The sequence below is a fragment of the Garra rufa genome, chromosome 25 (assembly GCF_049309525.1).
Source record: "Garra rufa chromosome 25, GarRuf1.0, whole genome shotgun sequence".
NCBI lineage: Eukaryota > Metazoa > Chordata > Actinopteri > Cypriniformes > Cyprinidae > Garra > Garra rufa.
The window spans coordinates 38,221,093-38,243,224 of NC_133385.1; the positions used below are offsets into that span (position 1 = coordinate 38,221,093).

A 22,132-nucleotide genomic window follows, 5' to 3' on the forward strand; every position below is an offset into this window, starting at 1 on the left:
CCTAGATTTCATGACCTATTACTGAATGTTTGATAATTACATATATATAACAATTACAAAAGCATAAAAAAACATGGGACATGTAATGCTGTAATGCTCCAAAGGGTAGAGAGACACCAAAGCACAACTTGGAAAGTGTCGGTCATCCGTGTGCTGAGATTAAAATGCTGCAAGAGCCACTAATATTAGTAATTTGTATTATAATGTGTTGTGCGTTAAGTGACAGATACTGTACAATAGAAAATACTAAGAGAACTGACAAACACACTAATATGCCAATATGTGACCCTGGACCACAAAACCAGTCATAAGGTTAAATTTGACAAAACTGAGATATATACATCATATGAGAGCTCAATAAATAAGCTTTCTATTGATGTATAGTTTGTTAGGATAGAACAATATTTGGCCAAGATACATCTATTTGAAATCAGAAATCTGAGGATGCAAAAAAAATCAAAAAGACTGAGAAAATCACCTTTAAAGTTGTCCAAATTAGGTTCTTAACAATGCATATTACAAATCAAAAATTACATTTTGATATATTTACAGTAGGAATTTTACAAAAAATCTTCATGGAACATGAACTTTACTTAATTTCTTAATGATTTTTGGCATAAAAGAAAAATCAAAAATTTTGACCCATGCAATGTATTTTTGACTATTGCTACAAATATACCCCAGCGATTTAAGACTGGTTTTGTGGTCCAGGGTCACATATATGTTGATGCTCTGTACTGGCTTAATTCTGGTTATATCCAATTTTTACTGCATTTACGTCAATAGATGTTGTGAAGAGATCATGTAATCTGTAGTCGTCTATTGTATGTTGCACTGTCTAACATCTGTTAATCCATGTTTTCAATAATCTTAGCAAAATGTCCTTCCAAGAGTGTATGAAAAAAGTTGTTCCTTCAGCACAAAAACGATGCTGAGCAAAAAGTTCACACTGTTTTTCCATATAAATGTCATTATGACAGTCCTTACGACTTGAATGGTATCCCACAAGCTTGATCAAATCATAACACATAGGCCTGGATTCACAGACAGAGCTTAAACTAAGCCAGGATTAGTTTATAAAGCAATTTTTATAAATGTGCCTTAGAAAAAAATATTACTGGTGTGCATCTTGAGACAAAACAACGGCACTGATATATTTTAAGATCAGCCAGTGCAAGTTTCTTTCAGTTGAAACAGTTTAGGTTTACATTTTAGTCTGGAACTAGGCTCAAGCCTTGTCTGTGAAACCGGGGGTTAGTTAGTTTCTCACACATAGAAAATCTTTTCCTCTTAGTTAGCTCTCAAACTTGTGTTGAATATGGGCACAAGACACAAGAAACAATGACATTTGACAACAATTTTGTCTACCACATCTGGATAAGGCACATTCATAAACAGATGAATGTGAAAATCGTAGTTTGGAAATTAAAATGTTTGGATAACCATTCCTCTAATACTGGGATACATTTGAAATTCATTCAGATGCATTCCAACACTGCTTACGCTGTCGCTCTTAATTAATCATGTGTTGCATTTTAAGTAGTTTAGCATGAATGTGTCTCTTAATAAAAGGCTCGCAGTTGCAGTTGTAAAACTCTAATGGAGTGGAATTAAACCTTTTATTACAAAAGTCACAAGTTACTGTAAGAAAGTTTGAAGCTTAGCAAGTTTGAGCACAAGTTTCTGTTTACTGAACGTGTGTGTGCCATTCTGTCTTTCCCCAGGCCTGTACACAAAGACCTGTTTATGTAGTGCGTGTGTTTCAGAAAAAAACTGCTAGGGGAAATGAGGGAAAACATTATACCAACAAGAGCGACTTCAGAGTGAACAGAGGACCCTAACAGACCTACACACACTCCAACCTTTATCCACCACTGAAGGTCAAACACTCTTAAAACACACTCTACATCTTTATGCTATATGTGGCTAAAACCAGGATTTTAAAGAGCCCATCACAAAGCCAGTTGTTGTGAAAGACATTTAAGTCAAACTGCCAACGTGTTAAGCCTGAGTATGTGTGTACAATGACTAACTGAATGACAAAGTCAGAAAAATCACTGAAAAAACAAACTCAACCAAATTTAAAAGTAACAGATTATTCATCTCCAGAATAACAGTAAAGTCCTTCACAGGCACAAGCATAAGAAGCGTTTACACTCTGAGCTTGTGTTGGTGTTTATTACAACCTCATTCATAGTTTAAGCAGCTCCAACCCAATCCGGAAACAAAAACACTTCCAAATCTTTAAACTGTGTTTACTAAAGAAGATTTGCACAAATAAATGCAACACATGCAATCGACCAAAAGTCACAGACCTCCCAGAATGACTAAAACTGCATGAATGGCATATTAAATCTTTTTTGCTTGTCAATTATTCTGATGATATCTGTAGTCGTGGTATATTGATCATTTAATTTCATAGCTATTTTTCCCTATAAATAACTAGCTTTGCACAAGAAACATTAAATAGCAGTAAAACTGTACATTTAATACATACAGTATGTCACAAAACCATTTTAGTATATCTTCTCAAGAGACAATACCATAGAAATTAAACTTGGATATATTTTAGAGTAGTCAATGTGCAGCTTGTGCTATAGTATAGATTTACTGTCCTCTGAGTGATAACAGCAGTATGTTGTTTAACCATGCAAAGCCACATGTCCTATTCATCATGTTTATGTTTTTGTCTGCTTGACAGGACCATACAAAGTTGTGTATCTTGTATTAGAGCAGTTAAAATTAGGTGCTTTAAGTACAATTCTCTCATACTGACCACTGGATGTTCAACATGGCATCTCATGGCAAACAACTCTCTGAGGATTGGAGAATTAGGATTGTTGCTCCACAAAGATGACCAAGGCTATTAGAGGTTCAGTAACACCCTGAAACCCAGTTACACTACAGTGGTCAGGGTCATACAGAGGCTTTCCAAGATGGGTTTCATTCGAAACAGGCCTCGCAAGGGTCGATCAAAGTTGAGCACTCGTTCTGTGTGTCAGGTGCAGAACCTGGCTTCAAAAACAGATGCATGAGTGCTGCCAGCATTGCTTTAAAGGTTGCAGAAGTAGAAGGTCAGCTTGTCAGTGCTCAGACCATACGCCACACACTGCAACAAGTCGGTTTGCATAGGAGTCGTCCCAGAAGGAAGCCTCATCTGAAGCTGGCACACAAGAAAGCCAGAAAACAGTTTGCTGAAGACAACCAAGAGCATGAATTACTGGAACCATGTCCTGTGGTCTGATGAGACTATAAGATAAGCTTGTTTGGCTCAGATGGTGTCCAGCATATGTGAAGATGCCCTGGTGAGGAGTACCAAGAAAATTGTGTCTTGTCTACAGTCCAGCATGGTGGTGGTAGCATCATGGTCTGGGGCTGCATGAGTGCTGCTGGTTCTGGGGAGCTGCAGTTCATTGAGGGAAACATGGATTCCATTATGTGCTGTACATTCTGAAGAAGAACCTGATGCCTTCCCTCCAGAAACTAGGCCGAACGACATGATAACGGCCCCAAACACACCACCAAGATGACAACTGCCTTGCTGAGGAAGCTGAAGGTGAAGGTGATGGGGTGGCCAAGTATTTTTTCAGACCTGAACCCTATCAAGCACCTGTGGGGCATCTTCAAGTGTAAGGTGGAGAAGCACCATGTGCAGGGATGGAAATTAGCACCCGCCACCAGCCAAATGCGGGTGATTTTGTGTTGTGGCGGGTAAACTCGCTTCACCCACCGGCCACCGTGGCGGGTAAATAAAAATAACATACTTCAACCGGACGGCGTGAGGCGGTAATGCACCTTAACATTGGTTGCGAACTGCCGTTAAAATACACGAAGAAGAAGACGACGGCGGACACTTTTAGCGGAGGCACACCTTCAAAAAAATGTGGCGATACATCACAGGCGTTAAGAGGTCTGTTAAAATATCTTTACAATCTGCTTTTGAAGAAATATTGTATTTTGTGCTACAGCGCACATTCTGTCAGATGCAATTCATGGCGCGTCTTTCTCAAAATACTGTACAACACGGCATTCATTCACATCAGATGATAACTCGGCGGCAGAGTTCCACTCACACAGGGGCGTAATTTCCACTGGGGACACGCTTTTCAAAATCCCGTTGGTGTCCTCCCAAATGGTTTTGTTAAGTAATCTCTTGTATTTTAGAATGCACGTTCTACGCCGCCGAGAGTTTCGCGCTATAGTAAAAACGAAACCAAAAGTTAAACGCGCACACGCATTCAAAAGCAACTTTAATACCCTGCGTTCAGAGAGCGACTCCCCAATGCGTGCAAATTAGGCTACATAAAATATCTAGGCTGTTATAGTATGTGGGCTATAAGTTGTGTAGTTGTGAAGATAGCTCTGTATCATGACAGAAAAATTCGGTGAAAATGTCAGTATTTTATTGAGGCTTGAGATTAAATAAACTGCTCAAGTATAGTAGATCTTGTAGTATTAATTTTCACATGCAGCTACACATTGTCGGTTAAAAACATAAAGTGGCTGGTAAAAACATTTAGTGGCTGGTAGATTTTAAAATCCACCAGCCACACTGGCCAGTGGACAAAAAAGTTAATTTTCATCCCTGACCATGTGTCTAACATCCAGCAGCTCTGTGATGTCATTATAGAGGAAAGGAAGAGGATCCCGGCCTCAACCTGTGCAGCTCTGGTCAATTCCATGCCCAGGAGGATTAAGGCAGTGCCAGATAACAATGGTGCCAAGACAATATATTGACACTTTGGACAAGTTCACTTAGGGTGTACACTCTTAAAAAATAAATGTGCTTCACGATGCCATAGAATAACCTTTTTGTCTAAATGGTTCCATAAAGAACCTTTAACATCTAAAGAAGAAAGAAGGTTCTTCAGATTATAAAAAGACAAGAAAGAGATGGTTCTTCAAAGAACCTTTCACTGAATGGTTCTTTGTGGAACCAAAAATGGTTCTTCTATGGCACTGCTGTAAAGAACCTTTTAAAGCACCTTTATTTTTAAGAGTGTACTCACTTTTGTTGCCAGCTATTTTGACAATAATAGCTGTATGTTGAGTTATTTTCAGAAGACAGTAAATCTATGCTACTATACAAGCTGCACATGGACTACTCTAAAATATATCCAAATTTCATCCCTATAGTATTGTCCCGTGAGAAAATATACTAAAATGGTTGCTGAAATGTGAGGGGTGTACTCTCTTTTGTAAGATACTGTATGTAGGTCACATAGAATGATGCTTTTCATCTTTTACCCAGACTCCTTTTTTCACACTGTTTTCATTTCAGCATCTATCCAACCTGACAAATAATATATTTTTATTTGAGACCAGTTTAATTTATTTGAGAAAGTGGCTGAAACAGAACTAGAAACATCCGTGAACTAAGATACAACACGACTGCTGCCGATGCCATGCGATGAATGGACTTCACTGACGATTCTGATAACTGATGTACTGCTTGTGTCCGGTATTGACCCCCAACATGTGGCGCTTACAAATGATCTCTAAAGAGAAAAATGCTGTTAGTTTCCAGGCTGTATTAGTGAAAATTTGTCTTCACTGTTTATGCTCTTGGTCATTTGTTCAGAATACTCACACAATCTAACTTTAATTGAAATAAAATTGTATATTTTTTCCACAATTAATTGTGTGCTTTTGAATATCTCAGTGGTGTGACATGACTTCCTTATTTACTGAGGTATAAATGTGAAGTGACACACAGGCCAAATTCCTCTTCCACTGTGTTGAATGACCAAACAATGGGTTCCAGTTACTAATAACTGCATGGATTATTTGCAATTATGCACTAAATAGATTCCGGTAGATTCACAAAAGAGCCTGCACAAAGTATTAAATGCAAGGGTGCTGACATTTATTTAGATTTGAGGGTAAACAAATGTGTCTTATGATAAGTAAAATCATTGAAAGAAAACAAATATTCTTCATCAAAGGTTATATTCTTGTGAATGTTTCCAATGAAAAACCAAGAGAATAAACAGTAAAAAGAACATTTTCCACAGTCTGTTTTGTTCACATTCACCAAGGATACAGATATCACTGTTGTGCGTTTATGTAAGAAATAAATTGACAACACACTCAGGGTGGTAATGCAGCCACAATGGGAAAGCTACTTCAAAAACTAACAAAAATGTCATGTTCTTTTTTTTCAGTAGCAAAGACACTTTACTGTAGTCATTGGGCAGCACTAACAAGTTTTTGTTGCCTGAATTTCTGCATGTGCACAACTATGTATATGTGTGTGCATGGGAGAGACAGCAGGAGAAAGAGAACACGCTCTGATAGATAATCATCCGATTTTTAGTGATATTTATTGTATTTGTTTAGTTTTTTGTCTTTTTTGGCTGTGGTAGGTACTTCTTTAACCAAAATAATTTGGCAAAGTGACATGGAACAGAGCTGTGCACTGCTGTTATTAAAAAATAAACTGTAAGCTAATCAGAATCAATCATTCTGAAACACTGTGGTGTAATTTAGCAAAATGGCATGGAAGGCAATGCAATATAGGAGTGAGCATAAGAACTGTCAGTGTCTTCATTTAAAGTGCATTAGTCTACTCAGTTGTGCACACTCTGTGCCTGCTGCAAGAACGCCAGTGTAATCTGAGATGGCCTGTAACACAATGGGTATTATTATGGTCATCATAATCAATTATTAGGTTGCCTTGAGAAAGCTAACTTACTGATCTGCTACTTAAGCTTTTTATTATTATTATTATTAGACTACATTTTATTTCTACATTCCTAGAGCTTTCAAGCTAGAACCACCAAACTCAGCCCAGCTCTTCAGACTGATCTGACTTATCTCATAGTTTTCATAAAATTGAAGATTAAAAATCATAAAAATCCCATAGACATTGATGGAATGTCAAAATTCTAATTTAAACTCCCAAAATCCCTTGAGACAAAATCAAGCTTACCTTCTATGTACTATTTCTAATCTATTCAAATAAGCCAAGCCTAGCAACTACAATCATAAAACATAAATGTACAAATATCATTTAGGAATTAAAGTTTTTGAACAGTCACACCATATAGCATTTTACATCCTGAATCAATCTTGCCTAACACATAAATATTTTTTTAGAGACTTACTGACCTTAACAGACATTCATGATGTTTGAAATGTTTTAAAAGATGACAGACTTTTAATCTTTTAAACTGGGACAATGTTAATTTCATGTCAACTTAAATAATACTATAATATCATCGCAGTTGCAACAGCCACTTATGATAATATACCAGTAATAATAATACATTTAACTTAAATCGATATGTCACGCTGGCATGTTTATTTATATGACAGTTAGATGTATAACAAGTAAGGTAACCTACAATAAGTCAGACAAACCCTCTTATCTAGTTATATAAGAAAATGAGAACAAAATGAGAAATTTAGCAAGATTTTGAAGGCAAAACCTCTACCATCTTTTCCTTCAAAATATAAAAACATTCTGAAAATGTTAGAAAGACACAAGAATAACACACATTCTCTGTATTTTTCCACTTGTGGCTTTAAATGAACATTAATATGTTGACTGATTATATGTTGATGTCACAACACACACATTTGGAGCATCACAGAGTAATGTCATATGAATTTAACCACAAACTAAACTCAGGATACAATTCCTCCTACAGTAACTGCACTTTCTAACTAAGACTAGGCTGCTTTCCAAAGCAACTTATTCCCAATCAGAAATGAGTCTGAACAGATTAGGTTTGTGAGTGGTCAGAAAACCCAATGACCTACTGGGTTCTGTTTGTCAGTTGTGAGTACACAGAGGAGAAAAGCTCTCTTGTGAGCATTGGCCGGGCCTCCTCTGGTCAAATCCGACTCTTTCCATCCCAACCCCTCTCACCACAACCTCCTCGACTCCTGCATTTAGTTTAGGTGGAGTCACAGCCAAGGCTTTGCGAACTCATGAATGTGCATTTGTTCATGTGTTCTGTGTGTTCTACCAGTGTTTTCTATGAAGTGTGCATGTGTGTCTGTGAACAGGACTTACTGTCTGGGGTAGCACTGCCATTGGGCAGCGATCCTAGATCAACAACCAGGCCGTCCAGACAGACGTTGAGCTCACCTCCTGCTACAACCGAGCCTTTGTTCTCTGTCTGTAGAACCAGACTGAGCTGAACATTCTCCACTGCCAGTCAAAAAGAAACAGAGAGAGAGAGAGAGCGTTAGTGTCAGCAAATACATTCGTTTTTTTTAGTTTGTTAAAACCTAAATTTCATTTACATTCATGACATTTTATTTGGCTGATTCTTGGTTTTGGCAACACACTCGCCGGTTCATATTCCGTGTTTTAAAATAGCAGGGTAGAAGTGAAACTGGTTTCAAAGGGTTTGGGGGAGAGCTCAGCTGTTCATTTCAATCTATGCACTGACTAGGGCTGTCACGATTATGAAATCTGGCTGACGATTAATTGTCTAAGAAATAATTGCGATTATGTCGATTAATTGGCTGCTTTGGGGAATTGATGATTATGGCGATTAATTGTCTTTTTTATGGCTTTGACATACATTATTATGCGCATTGTTCATTAAATTGACAACATAACATGGAATTGTTTCTGAAAACCAGAGTTATCTTCAGAGACACATTCATATAAACCCCCACCCCAATACTTAGATTTTTTGAATATTTTGAGAATCGTGAACAGTGAATTTGCTGTGTGCCCATACAGTATTTTCTGCTATGGCATCCATTCTGGCCACATACACACTGCAGCTAAATTCAGTTGTCAGTTCACCTTTTACTCTTTAATCGCGTTCTGTACACACATTATCAACTAAAATACTGGAGTGACAACTGCATTTGACAACCGCATTAACTCCTGAAAAATACAGCTAACATTAGTAACAACTGCTTTTACAGAAATATGCCCATTGGGCCGGGTTTTGGGCCAATTTTCACATCATAGTTCAGACAAGGGCCGGGAATCGGGCCTGTTTTAGGTTCCTCCTCCTTTTTATGTTTTTATGGAAGAGATCCGCGTTCAAGCGCACGCAATAGACTAAAACTTGCCACGAAGCACCGGCAAAAGAATGTGTCGGGGGAAATAGTAAGGAGATATCTGAATTATTTATTAATAAACTAGTGTATTCTGAGTCAGTGTCGCAAAGATCCTGACTCGCAATCTCCTCTTAGGACACGCCTTTAGAGAGAAATGCATCTTTGCAGATTACATAATGAAATTGTTTTTTTTTTATTAGTTTTATTTCGTTAAGTAATACTTTACAGCTTTATATATATATCTCATCTGTGAGGCATGTATTCGCTGAGTTTTGGTTCATTTTTGTGAAGCGCTCCTGTTCAAGAACGAGGAGGCTGAAAGCACGCGCGTCATGTTTGTTTTCTTTATTTTATAAAAGCTCTGTTTGTTATGTTTTGTTGATATTGTGAGTGCACACAAATATAAGTAGACCATTTACACTTCCGAATGATGCATTACTCTTACCTTTGTGAGCAAAAATGTCAGATAATTTTAAATTGTTTCCACTGAAAAAATAAAAGTGTTTGCACTGGCACACTGGTTCCTGTAAAGCCCGCTTCAGTTTCCACTTTCCGCAAAAACGTTTGGATAAGCACCTAATAGCGCACATTTATCTAGGTTTAACGTTTAAGCTAACATTGTTTTATACTTGAACTGTTTTTATATCTATAGATTTATTTGAGGCAAGTCATGATGATTTGAGAAGGCAAATTGATTAAACAACAGTCTTCCGCTGGCTGCTGTTTGTTACTTTAAAAAACAAAAACATATACTTAACACACAAAAAAAGCTCCAAATGTTTTTCTAAATTAACTTAAAAAAAACAAAATATAATCACTGTGTCTTTACATATAAAACTGAAGTATTTTAATAGCTGAAACAGTAAGCTGTTTTGGGAGAAGGGGGAAAAAAAAGACGGGCTCGGGTCGGACTGAATAACTAGTTGTATAAAAATCAAAATCCAAATGCTTTATGATAAAAATAAGACAAAAATATAGCGATTCGTGTCTGCTCACTTTGATAACTCCATAAACCTGATCGCTTTTTGATCCGAGCTTAAGCCCAAAAAGCACAGACTCTGTAAAGCAGCCTGAGCAAGCATAAACAAAACACAATGCCTCCATCCACTGTTCTTTGGTTAAACTGTTGAAAATAATGAGCGTTTTGTCACTATTACTTCTGTCATAATAACAGATACTAAACGCATGAAACGGCCAAACGTTGCTATGGTTTCCAAGCTGTCACTCATTGCAGTTTCGAGACTTTTAGGGGATTTCACTCCTGCATTTAAATGCTGTTGTCACTCCTGGAACTTAGTGTGTACAGGGCCTATATCAATGTGCTGCCTTTTTTGGGGTTGCTAAAGGAGCGTGGTTGTTTGAACTGACCGCAGTTAGATGAAATAACTGCGATCAGATGGTCATTTTATAATCATGACAGGCCTAATGCTGACATAATAACTGCTGCTGAAAACTTACATAAGAACAGCAAACATGAAAACACTACGTCTTTATCTTCTTAAGACAAATCTGTCGTAGTTTACACTCATGTCATCCCAAACCTGTACAAATTTCCTTCGTGGAACAAAAAAGGACATTTCCGAAAAGACATATCCTGCCTTGTAAAAAATCAAAACATTCTTTAAACAATGTGAAGGAGACAGCTGACTCAGAAACATCTTTACCAACTTGACTAAAAAAAAACTAGGACTAACATTGTGGAGTGACGCTGCTGAAAGTCAAACCTCAAAACCTTTCAGGAAAAACGCCGCACTGAGCTGAAAGGAACATGTGGTAAGTTTGTACAGCCCTTGTCAAAAGACCCAGCAATGCAAAAGTATTAATTACAGGAGGTCACATGTTTTCAATCAGAGACTTTTTCCTAAGATATTTGTACAGTGCATGTCATTGTAAAGGCTCAGCTCATCCCTCAAAGCCTTGTTTTTAAACAACAAATGAAGCTCATATACAGTGTGCGGTAATACTACCCAAAAATCATAATGCTAACATTTATCTCCATACCTGAATCTCTGATGGCCAAACAGTGAATCATCTGAAATATTTGGTGCCCAGAGACTGTAGTGTACACCCAGTTCCTAAAAGCTTAGCTTACGTGTGATATGAATAAACAGTGCTGTTGAGGCAGTATTCTCAACTGAAACAAGCAGGCTTGAATAATGTAAACTGTATCCTCAGTCCTGCTTATCATAAATTGCCATTCTAATAGAGTTAGGTCTGATTGCGATTAACTTACTCTTGCCATCATGTGTTCGTAGAGTATCCAGTAAGTCAATGGTGGCACTGCCCAGAAGTTCCTTCCTCAATGTGTGACAACTCCACAACTTTAGATCCAAACGACTCTGAGGAGTCACGTTCCTGTATGAAAAAACAATACAAATGTGGAAAAAGGAAACTGAACCCCATACAGTATGTGGACAAATGCAGTCATTTAATCAAGTCCCCTAGAACGGACACTTTTTCACTTGGGTATTGGTTACTGATGGCAGCCTGTAGTTTTAGCTCAATTGAAATGAAATAAGTAATCAATATATAATCTCAATCACACAATGCCTTACAGAGTGAGGTCTTCATTCCACTGCAGCTCTAGGTGTCCAGTGCGTTTGCCTGTTTTCTTCGTTTCACTGGTCAGGCCATCAGCGGTCACTTCCACAAATGAACTCAAGCGCGAGTGACGATTGGGGAGTTTAGGAGACTGAGGCTTAGCAGACAACACTGACAAATGAGCAGAACAGGGGAAAAAACTTGAATAGATAAAACAGAAGTACAAAATCACACATTACATTTTTGGTTAAGTTCTAAGTTACTGTAAAACAAACCATTACAGAGTTCTACATTCCATCTAATATTTACAATCAAAATCAACAAAAAGTAACAGTAAGAGCATCCCAAGCGTTTAGAGGACTTTAAAGCTAATTTTCTAAATGGGTTGCTGTTTCACCTTATTTTAAAGTGTTATAGTATATTTATCTTCAAAGATAGATATATTATTATTTCTGAAGCAAAATAACATAAGATTTTAAAGAATCTACTTTTAAAGAAATGTGTCTACTTAATATAAATGTATAAAGTAGGGCTGCTCGATTATGGCAAAAATCATAATCACAATTATTTTGGTCAATATTGCAATTTATATGAATGATTAATTTAAAGATAGCAATACAATAGAAAAAAAAGATACAAATGAAACAGTTTAACACAAGTAATCACCAAACGCATTTTGACATATATTTGCATGTATTTGACCGTTCAGGTACGTATCTTAAGCTAAACGTTCACTCTACTTGTCTGTGTTCTGTTCCGTCTCTGAACACAAACACAGAACAGCGCAAATTTTCATAATCGTTTGATGCCGAAATCGAAACTGAATTTTAATTAATTGCACAGCCCTAGTATAAAGTAATAAATGTTACAAAAATTGTGCAAATGAACAATAAAGAATCATAATTTTTTTAAACACTATCAACTCAAGATATCTTTTCTAGGCTGGCATGTTTTAGTCCAGATTAAAATGTAAAAATATTGTTTTATGTTAAAATCTATAGCAACTTGAAGTGTTTAGTGTCTGATAAACACCACAGCAAATAAAACAATCTAAATGGGTGCCAAGAGGATGTTAAGTTGTGCAGCACTGCAACATATATTAGGGGTAACTGGGATATATACTATTGCTATTGACTATTGATAGCTGCTCATAAAGACCGCACAAGTTAGTTTGTAGTCGGCTGTAGTCTGAGGTTTTTTTTTTAAGTGCAGCTTTTTGGTCCAGACACTGCTTTTGTCGCCGCTAGCTCTTTAGGGCCCTATAAAGTCTGTTTTATCTGGATTTCATTTTTTTTCTGTTTTAATTTTTCTTTACTACATTTTTAATGGCTAAATTACATATTATGTAAAAAAAAAAAAAGCAATGTTTAATTAATTTAAATCATCAAATTTATACAATTTCAATGTATTAAAAGTATAACAAAAATGACATGTTTAGGGCTCTGGAATGTTTTTTTTTTTCCACCATATGTTTTATTGTTACCAAAATCTTTGTTTTAGCATGTCTAATTATTTGAATGCATAAAAAACAACTTTATTTATTACAATTTATTCTTAAAATAGCCTTTGGAATTTTTTTCCCTTTCATTAAATCTGTATTGTTTATTTGCATTTTCTGGTTATCAAATGAAAGCCTAAAACAATCATTTCATTTATCTTTTAATTACTGAAAATTAAACACACTTTATTTTATTTTATTTTGAATTAAAACATGGAAGAAACATTGTGTGGTTATTCCTTAAAAGGTAAGTTTTAATCATTTGAGTAGTAGTATTATTAGTAGTATTTATATATATCAGCTTTATAAGAGCCACCTACTATCAGAGTGTGAATTTGCATCTTCATTCAGCCCATCTACCATTTTTGTTCAGACCAATGCAAAACTATGTAAATGTAAAATAAGCATAATTTTATAAACTTTTATAACTTTTAACCAGTTGATGGAAAAGAAGCTAATGCACGTTTTAAAATAGAAACAATTCAGATAAGAAGGTATTTTACAATTATTGATGGTTCACATGATTATTAATTGGCACAGCATCTTTGAATCATAGTGAAATGTTTGTCAAATGCTAAATTACACTGACAATATATGATGCAGCAGCCGCCATTTCAACAAATGTATACTGACATTTACATTTAGCAGACGTTTTTATCCAAAGTGACTTACAAAAGTGGTCAAATGGAAGCAATCAAAAACAACAAAATAGCAATAACATGCAAGTGCTATGACAAGTCTCATTGCAGTACACGTATTAAGTTTTTTTTATTATATAATAAATAAAAGGAAAAAAGATAAAAGAAAAAAGAAAAAGCAAGCTAGTGTTAGAGGCTTAAACATAGATAGATAGAATACAACAAGAAAACAAGAAAACAAGCAGTAAGTAAATGAATAGAGAATAAGTCTCTTTTTTTAGAATATAATTAGAATAGAGGGTGCTAGAGTTAGAGGGTCAAATAAAGATGAAAGATGTGTTTTTAGCCGATTCTTGAAGATAGCTAAGAACTCAGCCGTTCGGATTGAGTTGGGCAGGTACATTTAATGTGAAAGTGATTTACTGACATAATTCAACTGCCTAACTTCTATCTTGCTTCTTTCTTTCATCCTATTCTTTTGTGTTTTTCCTGTTTTCTGCACCAGACCGATAGCACTACCTCCTAATGGTGTGCAAACTGGCAAAAAAAAAAAAAAAAAATGCTGAATCTCAAGCTTTTGCTTTTGTGCTGGTACCTTGGTTGGTTTAGGCCTGCCGTGGACAGCTGAAAAGGCTTTTTATATTTAAAATTCCATGCGGTGGCAAAATCTGAAACCTTAAATTGATTTGCAGGGGCATTTTTACCTTCATAAGGGCATTTCTTCTAACCTTATTAGATGTATGCATCATTGTTTATGTAAAACTCTACACTATAAGCTGTTTCCAATCAAACTGAATCAGTATTAGCAAAATCCATTTTTGTACTGCAGCATTTACACTGCAATCGCAAATTCATAAATACAGCTATGAGATAATATTTTAAATCATGAAATGTAAAAATGTCTTTTTAAAAATTAAAAACAAATACTTGGCTCCAAAAGCTGATTAATTTATGGACTAATTAAGTCTGACTGTCTTTATGAATGGATCATTAAATAGTTGATCTGTTCGAAAATTCAGAAACTAAACTATGCAGATCAGAGGCAAACAATAGGTCCATTGTGGATTTGCTTGGAACTATTTTGGTGAAACAGAGCAAAAACAACTCCCAATATTAACTTATTTATTAAATTTATTAGTTTATTAAACTGTATAAAACCAATATCACATTCACAATCGTCCTGATATCCAGGTTAAAAAAAAAAGGGGGAGACACTGCACGTGAATAGGGTAAAAAAATATATGAATAGTTATGACCTTACTCAGTTGATTGATTACTTAATAATTGTACACATTTTTTGTATTACAAGTTTTCTAAAATTGTAGGTTTAAATATGCAAATGAGCCATTATTTAATGAAATATGCGCTAATTTGCATACATTTCTAGTACAAAAATAAAAAAAACTGGATAAAGTCATATTAGAGTCAAATGTTTTTACAGAGAGAATTTTAGGTCTCATTTTGTCACTCCATAATTCAGAAAATACTTAGAACAGACAGAAAACTATATATATATATATATATATATAGATAGATAGATATATTATATATATATATATTTATTTATTTTTACAATTTTGGGGGAATAAAATGTTGTATACAATCAAGCAAATTATATATGAACAAATCCCTCTGTAAAAACCTTCAGAATATAGACAGGAATAAAAATGTAAAGTTTGGCGTGTGTAAGTGCTGCTGAAGTGGAGATTTATGGCTCAGTCTAGGAGAAAAAACTCATTTTGAGAAAACGGCCTTTAAAAATATGTATTGTAATTGGAATCTATTGACACAAATAGATAAAGTGCCAAAAAAGAAACACTTAACAGTGTTTTTGGGGTGTTTTCTTACCACTAGTCTGAAAAAAATGCTTTAGGAAAAACCAAAAAGCCCAAAATCTCAAGCTTGACAGGTACATAAAAAAAGTGTTTTTGCCTGCAGTGTCTCAAATTAAACATATAGGCCTGGTTTCACAGACAGGGCTTAGACTAAACCAGGATTAGGTCATAGTTCAATTAGGATATTTAAGTCATTTTTCTAAACATGCCCATGATAAAATATTACTGGTGTGCATCTTGAGACAAAACAATGGCACTGATATATTTTAAGATCAGTCAGTGCAAGTTTCTTTCAGTTTAAAAAGCACAGATTTACATTTTAGTCTGGGACTAGGCTTAAGCCTGGTCTGTGAAACCGGGGGATAATGTAGAAATATAAGACAACAACTTTTACAGGAGTATTTATGCCCCATATATTGAATTTTTTAGGCATTCTAACTGCATTCTACTAGGCTACATCACACAGTAAAAATGTGCACTCACAAGTCACGCTTTTTTTTTGTTATTTTCAAAGTGAGTGACACGGCTTTACTGTATGAACCCCTGGCATGGGCCTTATGCACCCACTTACGTGGCTTATGTACAGTGCCTTGCGAAATTATTCATACCTCTTCATTTTTTTCACATTTTATGTTGCTGCCTACTTTAACTACTTTAATTTAACTACTTTAAATGACTTTTTTTCCCACATCAATCTACACTCCCTACTCCATAATGGCAAAGCAAAAAATAGGTTTTTAACATTTGTGCAAATTTTAAAAAAATAAAAAACTGAAAAGATCCCCTTGCATAAATATTCATACCCTTTTTCTAGATGTTACTACACTTTGAGTGGAGTTAAACTGTGGCAGTGACAGACTTGCGTTAAGGCGATGATCTAGGGAAGAGTTCAGAAACAAATCTGCTGCATTGAAGGTTGACAGAAGCATTCTCCATAATGGAAGACAACTGGAACAACTAGGACTCTAGAAAATGTCTGCCAGCCCCCATCCAAGCTGACAGAGGTGAGGCAAAGAATGGCAGATCATTGCCAAATGCAGATGTGCAAAGCTTGTCACATCAGACCCAAAAAGACTTGAGGTTGTAAAGGTGCTTCAACTATGGACTGAGTTAAGGGTGTGAATACTTATGCAATGTACTTATTTCAGTGTTTTATTTTTAATACATTTGTAAAATCTGCAAATCTGGTGTTTGCTTTGTCATTATTATGGTGTATGGAGTGTAAATTGATGTGGGGAAAAACTAATTTAAAGCAGTTTATCATAATGCTGCAACAAAACAAAATGTGAAAAAAAATGAAGGGGTATGAATACTTTTGCAAGGCACTGTAGTAGGGCCGGCCCTGATAACATTACAAAAATATATACAGCACAAACTGCTTCTTTCATGAAATGACTTATTTTCAAAAGCAGAAAACTTTCATGAATAGTTTTAGTATACAGAAAGACATCTTACTGCTAGTGTGGATAGCATTTACATTATAACAAAAATTAAATAAGCCAAGATCAAAGAATCAAGACGCCAGGAAAAACATATGATTTGGATTCCTGTAGAGAATATTCTGTCAAACAGGAAATGTGAGCGAATGTGTCCGGACATGAACACCAGCTGATCTAGCAGCTCGCAGTTCTAAAGTTATTATTCAGCACACATCCCCCTCTAGAGGACACACAGCACAGTGCAAAAACACAGGACTGATGCTGCAAGCTGATGCGTCATTTCAGCTTTTTCTCTCACCAATTCCTGATAAATCAATCACAGTACACAGCGCTGATGTTTGATGGGACTGGATGAGAAAAGACAGGTTTTCTTACCTTTCAAGGTCAACTGTGATTTCTCTGTGGCCTGGACGTTGGCAGACTGAGACACACTGGCAGCTGCCATCATCACATCACATCACATCACAGCCCTGAAACAAACACACATATACACCATCAACTTCAATAACATTCAGATTTACTCAGCCACTGTATATTACAACCAGCAGACAACAAACCACACACATGTGTGTGCACTGAGATCTTCAGTGATCAGAAATAGCACAGACACACAATACAGTTCAAATCAGGAAGATTTTACACAAACTCTGAAAGAATGCTGAGCAAGCCATAATATACGCTTCATAAAAATGTGTCATCAGGAAATATGCGAATATCCCAGTCTGACAGCTTCAAAGGTCAGTAACTGGTTTTGATGAGCAGACACAAACAAACAGCAATAATCTAAGTGTTAAAACGTACGCTATACAGAAGGGTCAGCTGATCATAACATCACATTTATATTCGCCTCGGATTTAGACACCAGAAACACTCAGCAGAAGATGATTTCTGCAGTTATTAAAGGTTTATAATCATTGCTAATGTTAAGTTTGATTTCTCATGATGGGTGAGACAGTGACGCTGTTTGACTAACGTTAGCTGCACATCTTTTTACGATCAAAAGTCGCAGTATAGTTGAAATCGTCAAGAAGAGCGCTTAATAAAAGCGGACAGACATATATGTGATTTAACCGGCTTTCTGTTTATAATAACACACAAAAATGTTTTGATCTCTACCTTTTATCTGCCGTGAGACTGTGAAGCGCTAACTGTCATTTCCGCTTTAATGTCAGGGTCATGTGACCAGCGCCGCGGTGGATCATGGGTGCGGATACTTTTTTTTTTTTTGTATAATTATTAATAATGTCATAAGGATACACGTAACATTAGAACAAAACAGGAATCTGAATAAGTGGGGAACACAGTAATAAATATATCTAAAAGACAAGTAAGTACAAAAATATATAGCTAAATATAAAAACATATTTCGATTTTTTTTCTGTAAGAATTAATGTTTTTAAAGCTTTTCTTTTGGAGGAGATTCATTGAAATGATGAGAAAAGTAAAATTAAATTAAAAGCGAATATTTTACAATTCGTTTTAAAGTTAAGGGCATGGTGCTTTTTTATTATTATAATGCAATAAACAACAACAATTACAACTACAAAAATAAAAATAAAAATTAACAAAAAGACATTTGGTTACATACATTAATCCAAAGCATATTATATTAGGATTTACACCATGAAAGATTCTTACATGCAATGGAATTATTAGTTTCTTAAAGAGTTCACATACATATCAAAATCTTTCCTGAAAATAAAAAAGTAAGTTTTCTTTGTAAATTTACATAAATGTAAAATTTAGCAAGGAATAAACAATACATTTATAATAAAATAATAATAAAAAGAAGGGTCGAAATTCAAAGAGAAACCAAAAAATACATTGGGCATAGTACTTTGTGAATGTGGTATTTTCACATTATATACAAATAAAGTCCTGGGTATCCTATATTTTATATCAGACAAGTTCAGAACTGCCCATAAGTTGTTGACAAAATGTTAGCATTGTGATATACTAATCGACCTACAGAGGTTTTATAAGTTTCAGACCTAAATGTTTTTTTGTTGAAATGTTCACAGATTGGAATTAGTCATTGCATAAATACACAAATGGAATTAAATCATATGGTAGCTTGTCATCAAAACATTTAATTTAGTGTAAAAAAAAAAAAAAAAAAAAAAAAAAACACTCAAACATTTTTAGTTTAAAATTTTAGTTCATTAAAATACACAGTTTATTGCAGCATTCATTTCATATTCAGCAGTATTTCAAAGGTTTTTATTTAACCTTTTTATTGTTTTCAACAGAAGAAGATCTTAAATGCAATCGTGTAAATCAAATTAAAAATGTTAAACTTTTACCTACAATATGTTTATTCCTTTACTGTAATACAAATAAAATAAAAACAGTGTTGTATTTATTTCAGACACTTTTGTCCAAATAATATAACTAATAATTTCAAACCAATCGTAAAGAAATCAGTTTAAGTATTTTAGTATTCAGGCACTTTCAGTAACAACGTTCAGCTTTCTAAATGCAGAAATGTATTTATGGGAATTATGGTGTATATTTATTTTTTACTTTTCATGGCTTATTTTACATATTTTTCCAAATGTAGGTAGACACAGGTGTACATTTGAGACATGTGTACAGTTGAAACACCTTAAATAACTTGCATACACAGGAACCCCAAGCCATCATTTTTGCTCCACATGTGTATTAGTGTTCTCTTTAATAGTGGGACATTTGAAATGTTTGCGTCTTTCCATTCAGAAGACATCAACAAAGTTTTTTTTTTTTTTCCAAGGTGAGATTTTAATTTCACCATGTTCCTTCTACAATGAATAGCTTATTATTATTTTATGATTGTTAAACGTAACATATATCATTGCAAACGTTACTCTGTGCTTTAAAAATAGACATATTTTATAACATTGTTCCATGCAAGTCAAGTTTTATCCAGATCTGTGCAACCTATACAGCTGTGGACTGTAGACTGCCTTAGTTGTTTTTTTTGAAGGACAATAAAAACCTCTGTTTTGACTTGCCTTTGCCTCTGGGTCCATCTGTCATGACAGAATAATCTGGCCAAACCATGGACCCAGCGAAGGAGACTCCCATTCGCTCCACAGTCAAGCTCCAAGGTGCTATGCCGGGGCAGCATCAGGAGGAATGTCCGCTATGCCTCCATTTCGTTACCACCCGGAACCACCAATTAACAACCCTCCCTGTTATTCTGGACAGCCTACAGAATGTCGAGCCTTTGTATGTATTTGTGGCGCTAAGGGGCATTTCGCCACAAGGTGTCCAGTAAAAGAGAAGGATGGTTCTTTCCATCCCTGCATAGAATATTGTGTCTTGAACAACATAACTGTCAAGAACCAGTACCCGTTGTCACTTATGTCATCAACTTTCGAAGTTTTGCAGGGAGCAAAGATTTTCACTAAATTAGACCTCCGCAATGCGTACCACTTTGTGTGCATCAAGGAAGGAGACGAGTGGAAGACGGCCTTCAATACCCCCTTAGGTCACTTTGAATACCGGGTCCTTCCATTCGGGCTTGTCAATGCGCCAGCTGTCTTTCAAGCGCTTGTGAACGATATCTTTACGGACATGCTTAATATTTTCGTTTTTGTTTACCTAAGCAACATTCTTATTTTTTTGTCCTCCCTCCAAGATCATGTCCAGCATGTGCGTCGGGTACTGCAACATCTGTTAGAGAATTGTCTTTTCGTTAAAGCCAAAAAGTGCGTTTTCATACCAGTTCTGTAACCTTCTTGGGTTCTGTCGTGTCTGCCGAAGGCATCAGTATGGATACGGCCAAGGTGCACGCAGTTATTGATTGGCCTATCCCTGATACCCGCACGGCTCTCCAAAGGGTTTTAGGGTTTGCACATTTTTATTGGCGCTGTATCCGTAATCCTCCCTCACCTCGACCCAGTCCCGTTTTGCTTAGTCTTTGACCGCTCAAGAAGCTTTTGATCGTCTAAAGGAATTATTTACTTCCGCCCCTGTTCTTATTACTCCTGACACCACTAGACAATTCATGGCGGAGGCTGACGCATCTATTGTTGGTGTCAGAGCAGTGCTGTCGCAACGTTCACCACAGGATAACCAGGTCCATCTGTCATGACATCTACTGTACTCAGTACTCTACACTTCGTAACTACTATTTGTGCCAGTCAGTTTTAATGAAAAAATAAAGAAAGAAAGAAAAACAAGAAGAAATTAATAAAGTATAGTCTAGGACAGTGCCAACAGATGATCAGCACAACACCTTACCAGAGAACATTAGGGGTAGAGCAGAGAGCAAGACAAATATCAATAACCAGAAAGCAATCTATAACAGATATAGTCAAAGAGTGAGGCTAGGCGATTTGAGAGTTCAATTCTACAAATTCAATAACAGGCAAAGCCAGGAAATGGCAACAACCACTGAAGAAATAAACACGATATTAGTGCAAAATTTACACATATAACATATAAACATATAAAGAAAGCTGCAGCCATTGTTAAAAGCCAGTTTGGAAGCCGAAAGTGCCAGTTCTTATTGCTGAGCTGAGCCAAATGATCCGGCTCCCTAAGAAGAGGCAAAATTCCAATTACTACAGCTCTACTCTACACTCGCCAATAGGAAGGAGACTACTGCTGAGGGTCACACCGCTGGATAAATGTCTGGTCACCGCATTCTTCTTTCTGGAAATGACATGAAAATTTAGTAGTTACTTATGAAGTCACTTTTTTAAGCCTATTGTGTTGGGACATCCTCAACTTGCAGGGCACAATCCTCCCCTTGGCTGGTCAGAGAATTCAGTGATTTCTTGCAGTCCATTTTGTCCCAACAATTGGGCCTCTTTCTCTTTAGATGAAACAAATGTCTCCCCCTTAGCACCACTCTGTTCTTTCAAACACCCTCCAGAGGTATACTATAACAACCTTCTTGATTTATCTTAAAATATCAGTGTGACAGTAAATACTGAAAAATGCATTCCGGTGATGGAGTAAGAAGATGGTTAATATTTGTTAAAGTAGCCTTCAACCTTTTAGATGTCTTCAGTGAATGTTTCATGGTTTTCATCACATGTTCTGCCAGTCTATTATTGGAAAGATGTATGGGTGGAAAGTATATATGTTTTTGTGCATTTTTTGCCTGAGACTCAAACAAAGCATCATTATCCTTGAACATCTTTTCTGGCAGTCCATAATGTG

General features: G+C 35.9%; 1 protein-coding gene across 2 annotated transcripts in view; it reads right to left on the reverse strand.

Annotated features, from left to right (window-relative positions):
• wwp2 (WW domain containing E3 ubiquitin protein ligase 2) overlaps positions 1–18,172 on the reverse strand; it is a 63,587-nt gene extending 45,415 nt beyond the window's left edge. For both annotated transcript variants that reach the window (XM_073832289.1, XM_073832288.1), the window contains exons 1-5: positions 18,098–18,172; positions 17,357–17,451; positions 11,586–11,742; positions 11,264–11,385; positions 8,021–8,158 (exon numbers count right to left, since the gene is read on the reverse strand). In XM_073832289.1, the coding sequence (XP_073688390.1) occupies positions 8,021–8,158; positions 11,264–11,385; positions 11,586–11,742; positions 17,357–17,429 (490 nt within the window). In that variant the 5' untranslated portion in view covers positions 17,430–17,451; positions 18,098–18,172. The remainder of the gene's footprint in view (positions 1–8,020; positions 8,159–11,263; positions 11,386–11,585; positions 11,743–17,356; positions 17,452–18,097) is intronic.
• Between the last annotated feature and the right edge of the window lie 3,960 nt (positions 18,173–22,132).